This window comes from Anopheles coustani, chromosome 3, assembly GCF_943734705.1.
Source record: "Anopheles coustani chromosome 3, idAnoCousDA_361_x.2, whole genome shotgun sequence".
NCBI lineage: Eukaryota > Metazoa > Arthropoda > Insecta > Diptera > Culicidae > Anopheles > Anopheles coustani.
Genome location: NC_071288.1, coordinates 74,458,597 through 74,466,966, shown reverse-complemented (window position 1 = coordinate 74,466,966; position 8,370 = coordinate 74,458,597). Strand labels below are relative to the sequence as shown.

The 8,370-nt window shown below is 39.7% G+C and overlaps 1 protein-coding gene across 1 annotated transcript; it reads left to right on the top strand.

Annotated features, from left to right (window-relative positions):
• Positions 1–2,005: 2,005 nt before the first annotated feature.
• Positions 2,006–4,973, top strand: LOC131266601 (uncharacterized). Its single transcript, XM_058269190.1, has 3 exons — positions 2,006–2,081; positions 4,376–4,548; positions 4,620–4,973. The coding sequence occupies exons 1-3, from the start codon at positions 2,006–2,008 to the stop codon at positions 4,971–4,973; spliced, it is 603 nt and encodes a 200-aa protein (XP_058125173.1).
• The last annotated feature ends 3,397 nt before the right edge of the window (positions 4,974–8,370 follow it).

Here is an 8,370-nt window from a genome sequence, read left to right as displayed (position 1 = left end):
TAACCCGGTGACCAACACCGGACCAAGCATCGGCCTACCTTCGTGGCGTTAACGATTGTCGTCACCCTCTGAACGATGGACGTGAAAATAAATTCATATTAATCTAGATGGACACCAGGTGACACGGCGGCCGACCAAAAATCGATCCCATTCCACTCCACCGGCCTGCGTTGTGCAATGTGCGATGTCAGTGTACTCGCGGTCGAGGCAACGTAATGTTGGTCGAATTACCCCACCGGACATCACAGGACATGTGTGTGACATGTTGATAATCGGTGTTTTATTGATTTTTTCTTGCCCACCTGGCAACCAGGGGGTTTGTCCGTCCTATGGTTTACGATGCAATCATCACTTTAATGTAGATGTTAGAAAAATAGATTTGATTGTCAAATGGAACCAAAGCAACCAAAAATTATCGCGATTTAAAATATTAAACTTCGGAAGTTCTACCTACTTTTACCCATATTTTAAGCAACGTTTTAGCGCTTTTCGCTAACCTTTCTGGTGTAAGAATTCATTTACAAGTGTTTCCTACCTGCAACCGAAGCACAAATGAAATCCTTCAAGGTTAAACAGCTTCGTTCGAAATCGATAATCGTACTCTTCGCAACGAAAATTTGGGTTTCAAGCAATGATTTAATCGTATTCTTGCCCAACCACGACGCAACAGTTGCCAGCGCTAAACCGTGACCTTTACACTCTTCACACAATGCTGAAAAGAAAGTGCCTGCTTGCCGAAGAAGAGGTAAGAAAAAATAAAACCCGCTAATTTAAACCATTTTCTTCTAATCCATACGATTATGTTTGTGCCGATGAAGCTTGGTTGAAAAATATTCTTAATTTTGCTTACAATAATTAACAAAGTGATTTTAGTGTACCAAATTTATAAGAATTGTCGATTTTTATTATGCTATAATATTACTTTTCGCGAATAATCAAACTGTTGCCATCTGAGTTCTCTATTAAGAGTTCTCATTAAAGTTTTATCGTGGCATACAATAAATCACCTCTAATTTCCACCACCGAAACTAACGAAGCTCAACGGTTTTCCACCCTCTTGTCGATCCGCTTTCCACATCCAATTACCGTAAAGCAGCTTATACGAAACAAAAAAATACTTTACTTAATAATTCCTTCCAATCGTTTGTTCAACCGTCCATAAATTATTATTCAAATTATGCTTCCACTCCGCGAGCGGAATGAAAAGAAATTCCAGTCGATGAAGTTATGCTTTCACCCCTTCAATTGTTGCTTTTCCGAGTGGAAAACTTGTGCTCCCCTTTGGCGAGTACCAAGGACGTTTTATGTACAATACATTTTTCTCGCTTTGGGTTCAAGTTCACGCGCGACTCCCAATCGTGGTTCGCCACAAATCAAATCAAACAATCCGATCAGCTTGGTTCCATCGACTAACGTCCACCGTCCGTCCGGGGTTATTTAATTGGTGCCCGAAGCGAATCCGAGTCACAAAGCAAGCCATGGTGGAAAACTGTTCGTCCTGTTTGGTGTTTTTTTTTTCATCCGAAGTACTCCAAAGCAGCTTTTGTTGCACGAACGAAGGAAAGCAACAACAAAAAAATGGCAGGCGGAAGGTGTAGATTTCGATTGCCCAATAATTACATGCTTACGCTGCCCTGAACTCGGCCCTTTGACGTGTGTGTGTGTGGGGTAGGAGTCCTTCACCCTCCGTGTGGCCATTATTCTTCGCCCTTCCTGCGACAATGGCGTCACAAATTTAGTGCTTCCATTTGAGCGGGGTCCTTTCGAGTCCTGGCAGGGTCCAGTTCAGTGCTGACCGGCTCGCGGATCGGATCCTTGTTCACGTTGCTGTCGCGAGTCGAGAAATATTACTTCCACCGGATCGAGAAAAAAAAACGGATTACGGAAGACCGGATTAATTCACTTACTACCAACCGACCAAGATCAACAGCTACTCAGCCGTTCGGTGTAGTGTATCGGGGAAAATGGGTGCATAAATGCCGTTTCCCACCGGAAGCGTACCATAATGGGCTGTGGACCATCGAATGCAGCCGTTCCGGTGGCGGGAGAAGGGATATCGACCATCTCTAAGCTCGTCTACCGTAAGTTATGACGTCGAACCGGGTGATTGGTGAACTGATGGTACAATTTGTGTGTGTTTGTGTTTGGTGTTGGCTTGTTGATTTCTTTGTTGTACTCATAAACTGGTTGGGAATGGAACGTACTGGTAGTAATTGCCGGTGATAATTATCATTCATTTTGTGAGGTTTTACATTGCATGAACGAAGTGCTGTACAGAAGCTGATGAATACAATGTTCGTGAATGTTTGTTATTGTGCTCGGTGGATATGAATCATTCGTTACTACAAGATACAGTCGTCATGGAATAAAATTTAGTTCGAAAACAGGTGTTGTTCGTTCTCAAGTCCAAGCTTTGGACTAGATAATCATATTCTGTCTTTAACGCATCCGACATTCTCTTTAACTCATCAGTTCCAAAAAACATGAAAATGAACAGTGTAATTGTGATATTAATAGATAATTACCCAGAAACATGTATCTATTAATGCTTTAAAACTAAGTTGTGTCTTTTACCACGATGTTTTTCGGTTTTGCAAGCATAGTTTTGTTTGCGTATTTTGAAATCCGCGCCAAAGCGGTAAATTCGAAGATATAAATTTATTTTTAAAGATGTAGTGTGTGACGTTTAACACTTGTTTTGTTTGTACCCAACCGCTGCTGCATATTTTTCAAATTTCGGTCAGTACCAAACTTTTAGTTTATTAATAATTTTGCTCATTTCTTTTTTATACAGCTTAATAAAATAATTTTTGATGCAAATTATAATCTTAATACTTACAATCATTCTAAATTAATATTTTTTTAGTTAGAAACACAACTGAAATCAAAAGACAAACCCAGATACACACGAGATAAAAACTGATGAATTAGAGACAAAATCAGATGCGTTAAAGACAGAATTAGAGACAGCGTTAGAGGCAAATATGAATGGTAACGATTATACTAACAGTTTGAACTGCAGAGATCGCAACCAGCAACATTAGATTATTGTTGACAGTCTATAGCCAATATACATTTTTTCAAAAATGTTCCATCTAATCTTAATTACGTAAAAAGTTTAATACCCATATTAGACGAGGATTTTATCTGTCATATTTTCCCAGAAGTTTGACGCGTTTGACAGATACATTCCTTCCTCAAAATCGGAATCGGGCACAACCGGTTCCGATTTTCTTTCGACTGGAATTTGTATGTCAAAGTGGCGATTTATTGTTTTTTTTTTGCTCTGTTTTTTGCAACAGATTTTGTTCATTACTCTAGGATGAACAAAACTCTAAATTCAAACAATTCAACTCAAGAGCCTACTTTGATAATAAAAGTCTGAGCAAAGATGGCAGATAAAATCCTCATCTAATAAGGGCATAACATGTTAAAAGAGTACTCATATTCATACGAGAATTTTCCGTTCTGTTACTTTACTGGTGAATCTAATCGTTAATGCAACTTTCTGTTGAATTGTATAATCAATGTTAGACTGATTAAATTAACAATTTCCGAGCATAATGTGGGAGTAAAACCGAACAACGTACTGTTTTAAGGCCATTTAGAATGTTGTGAAAAGAATGCGCTGGATTAAAACATCGATTTATGTTTTAATCAACATCAAATTAAAAATGGTAGCAACCGTGCTATTATAATTCATAAATCTATACTTATTTATGAATGTGTTTAAAACTGGCGGAACATGCCAAATGGTTAGTGTTAAATATCCCACCAGTTACTTATAATTATTTTCTCAAGAAGAATTATCGATAAAAATAATAGTCAACGTACTTTCAAGTGTGTGATGAGAATTCGTAAAACTTAATAAAACTTGAAAAGATGCTGAATCTGGAAGAGGTGAATTAGATTTCTAATCCCCAGATTGAAATACACCGAATGCTACTGTTATTTATTTACGATGAAAGTGACAAACAGTAATGAATTATCAATGAGAGAAGTACAGAGAACAAATGGAAGATTTGTAAATGAAACGTTTAAAAAACACAATTGAACGACATTGAAATTCTTAATTAACACTACCAGTCATTTTGAGTGGTCCGGTACGTTTTTTTTCAATTACATTTATTTCTTAAGGTAAGGTAAAACAATTCAACGAAATCGTTATGTATGATTTTCACATGCGTCAAAAGCACGGTAGTTCTAGTGTTAAACTACTTCAAAACAAAATGTATGATGCCAAGTCAAAATTAAAATGAACCACTGGGTTCTACCATGATCGATATAACTTTGCTAAAGACGCCTTACTTTTGATATATTACGTGTGAAATCTTTAAAGGTTTGTTATGTTTACGTGTCACTTGTTTGCTCTCAGCCCGCCCGGAAGCGTTCGAAATTCCACTCGACGATGATGGGGAGAACGCGGGCAGCCTTATCAAAAAACATCCACCAAAACGCCTGAAGCGGCTCGAGGAACAGTCCAGCTCATCGCCGAGCATCGAGGATTTGGAGGAAAAGTTGGCCACGGCTGAGATTCGGCGGCAGCAGGTTGAAAGCACCCGTTTCTCGCTAGGTCTTCGGTTTAAAACTCCATTTAAACGGAGCTCTTATGATTGCAGTTCCTGGCGAATCGCTCCCAGAAGACGACCTTCGACAAGGGCAGCCTGGACGCGACGGAGAACGATGCCAGCACGATTCCGGAGGAAGGTGAGGACGACCGGTCGGCGGTCGACGAACACACACTGGAGGATGCGGAGGATTCGGGCGTCGAACGGACGGGACCTCCGGACGGCGCGGACAGTCCGAACAACACGCGACATCGGGGGCGCAAGGCGGACGAACAGGGAGAGGACGAGGAGGACGGGGACGGGGGGCACAATCAGAGGCGGCGGGGTTCGGATCTCAGCATCGGCCACCTCACCAGCATGCGCATGCGGATGAACCAGTACAGGAAAAAGTCCCATCAACATTAGGTTTGGTTTTTTATTAAACATACATTTATTAATTTTTCAGTTTTTGGTTTCTTTAATATAGTGTCCCTTTTTTGTTGTGGTTTTTGTTTTTGTTACCGTTTGTTTTGTGTTCATTGCCATTGCCATCTAGCCCTCCCTGCGGTCTCACTTTGCTCTTGTTTCTATGTTCGGTTCTGTTTATATGTGTGTATATGTATATATTTATATAGATTTTCTGTTTGTTTCATTAACCAGACTGGTATCTCAATCAATCATCTTTTTCTCAAATGTGTTTTTTTTGTTTGTTTTTCGTTCATTGTTGCCTTCATCGTTAAGTTTTCATTCGCATCGCCTCATGCCAGTGCTTACGTTTCCCTCGCCTGCGTTTTTTACTGGTTCTCTTAGTAAGTGTTTGGTTTTTAAGCTTTTCTCCTCCATCCTTCCAATCGTCAAATCCTTCTGCAAGCTTCGCCACCCGCAAAGTTTCCTTCCCATCCGCACCATTGATTCGTTTTAATCCTTATCCTTGCATCCGCTCATGATACTTCCGCGTTGCTTTAGCTCTTTCGTTCACCACCGGTTTCATTACTTAGTACTTTGTTTTATATTTACTTTTATTAAATATACTTTTTGGCATACCCGTATAATATTTTTATAAAATAAACACCATTTTTAATCTAGTTTTTGTGAGTGTTTCTTTCGAATAACTCGCGTACTGTTTAATAACCGTGTTGTTTACTGTTGGTTTTTTTTTCTTATTTCTCTCGTGTCCCATTGCTGGTTGTTTTTCCACGTCATGTCTTTTCTTCCATTTTTTTTTTCGCTCAAAGTTCAATTCACTCAAAATGCGTCCGATACAGCTGCAGCTTCGCCACTGATTGGCCTCTGTCTGTGATGGTTTTCACCTTTGAGTTTGAGTTGCATTCCCATTGTGCGGGCCAGCGTTTTGCCAACAACCGACCGAAATACCATATTTCTCACTCACTGCTTGTGTTACCATTTTCCCGCCCCCGTTTTTTAGTCTCTTCACTTGCCGACCCGGTTATTGCAGTTCAAATTGTGCGCTAAAGTGTGCAAGTTGAGTGTGTGTGTGTGCTGATCGTTCAGATTTGGCGCGTTTCGGTTTCGGTACAAAAACTGATTGGAAAACTATGGCGCATATCAAGAACGAGTGGTTTTCTTTTATCCTTCTTCTCTTTCTCTTTCTCTTTCTCTACTGCGATTGATATATGTGTTTTTGCAAATTGATTCGGCGGTTTCATCATTCACTCATCGACGATCGTCGCGCATACTAGGTGATGATGCACATCCCTGTTTTCGCTAATCTATCCGTTTTTTTTACCTTTCGGGACATGGGATGAGTTCGCTATTCGATTCGAAAACTGTTGACGTTCCAATGGGTAATGATACGCCTGAAGCGGTGGTTCGTAGTTCGTAGGAAGGCGACCGAAAGGATCGGGGCTGATCGGAAAGGAGCCGTTTCATCTATGGTGTGTGAGTTCTTAATATCGATTCTTTAGGCTACAACACTCACTTAGATACACTGGATTAACTATCTGCAATACGAATCAACCGTTCCTCTACTCGTCGGTGCTTACGTGCCTTGTGCTCGTCAGCTTTGATTCTTCGCGTGGGACGTTTGCTTTTGGTACATTGTTTGTCTTGGGGAGAGGGGGCTACCTGTGCGTGGCGACACGCCGAGTGGTTCGTACAAACTTACTTTAGGTGTTTTTGTACTGTTTAAACATAGTTACTTTTAAAGTTTTCAACTGGACCAATATGGTAATAGCAAGCAATTTTAATTCGATTAAAGTGAGGTAGAACATTCAACAGAAGTTGGCAAAGTAATAAAGGAAAAAGAAAGATCAATAAAATCTGTACAAACTGTAACATCTCTTGAAACCTATGCGTTACATTATTAGCCTAAAGAAGAGAAGCAAACAAGCAATTGGAAATATAAATATATGAGGATCCAGAAATCTTTATCTTAAAAGTTTTCATTTTTATGTGGAGTGTCAGCAATCGAATTCTTTTAAATAAAATTCATGAAACATGTAGCAAAGACGAAACGGCAATAAATCGCATTAGGTCAGTAGAAAATGTCTTACTTTTATATGCTGTTTATCTTGCTGATTACATAAGTAACTGGTTTTGCTTCAAAAATTGTATTTGCAATGGATTTCAGTGAGTCAACTTGCTTATTCTGATCATTTTGGTGAGTATGTTTATTGCCCTTAATTAAAAAAGACAAATCAAAATTAGCTTTACAAAATCTAGAACCGGAAAATCATTTAGAAACGCCCTGTTCATTTCTGGGCAACCTGACCATAAAGTTTAGGCCAATCATTTTATTTATCTTCTTCAGTATTTTTTTCCAACTGTTCTCGTTATTAAATAAAAAAAAAACACATTCTCAAATCGCTCGGAATGTAATCATTCGTGCAAATATCAAACAGTTTCTGGTAACAGTGTGCGTACATGCTCGTAATATTAATCCCTTCCGGAGAATTTATCTTTCAACAAGAAATACAACATAACCAACTGATTTTATACTATGCTTCCTGTTTAATCCATGTTTACCGATGCTTAAATTTCTACATTTGATTTGTTTGCCATTTGCTTCCGGGCTTTTCCCTCACCACTACTTGTTGCGTTAAATACTGACTTCGGTCATTTTTGCGGCTCCCATGTTTTACTTCTACGTTAATCTGAACTATTTTTCCCTTGCCTCTATAGATCCGGTCTTGGAACCTGCTTATTTTGCGGGGGAAATGAATCTTTAACAAAGAAACCTTGAAAAAGCCAATCCTCAATGTGATGCTTATTGCCAGTTTGTCGATAACTTTGTGCAATCCACTCTACATCAGTTCAGTTGTATGTAGCTGCTTCTTGTTTGTTTTTTTCGTGCTGAGATGTATCTATCCATTGATGGTTGCATGCGGTGTTATGTTTATCTATGAGATGATCAAATGGTGAAATATGAATCATTTGCATTTGTTGCTTCGGTGTGAAGTGTGATGGGCTTTCCATCTCCCTTTACTTTGATCATATTTGTTTGTTGCTTTTAGGTTAGGTTTCTTTTGTAATTCTTTCGGTGCTGCTAAGTGATACATGCGCCAATGCGCGAGTTGATTGCTCGGGCGCAAATTACAATTACAATTATACATTGCGGCCCGGTTTAAAAAATGTCGGCTCTCCTTTTGGTGGTGAGTGTGGCTTTTGCAAACGGACCTCTCACGCCTCACCGTCGTTCCATGTTCCACCAAACTTCGATCGGCCCGTAATAGTTAATAAATCACATCGTACAAAAGACTGCTTCGGCTGTCCGATAGTTCCGTTGGTCCAGCATGCTGCTACGGGAACCACCACCCCACCCTCCCGGGGGAAGTTTTCCCTGTGATTTGCTTTGTTAATTAGA

What these genes read in the sequence shown, in the direction of transcription:
- LOC131266601 (XM_058269190.1), top strand. Translation starts at nt 2,006, where the DNA reads ATGGGCTGTGGACCATCGAATGCAGCCGTTCCGGTGGCGGGAGAAGGG. An exon ending in CATCTCTAAGCTCGTCTACC is followed by an intron (nt 2,082 to 4,375) that starts GTAAGTTATGAC and finishes GTTTGCTCTCAG; the next exon opens with CCCGCCCGGAAGCGTTCGAA. An exon ending in CTGAGATTCGGCGGCAGCAG is followed by an intron (nt 4,549 to 4,619) that starts GTTGAAAGCACC and finishes TTATGATTGCAG; the next exon opens with TTCCTGGCGAATCGCTCCCA.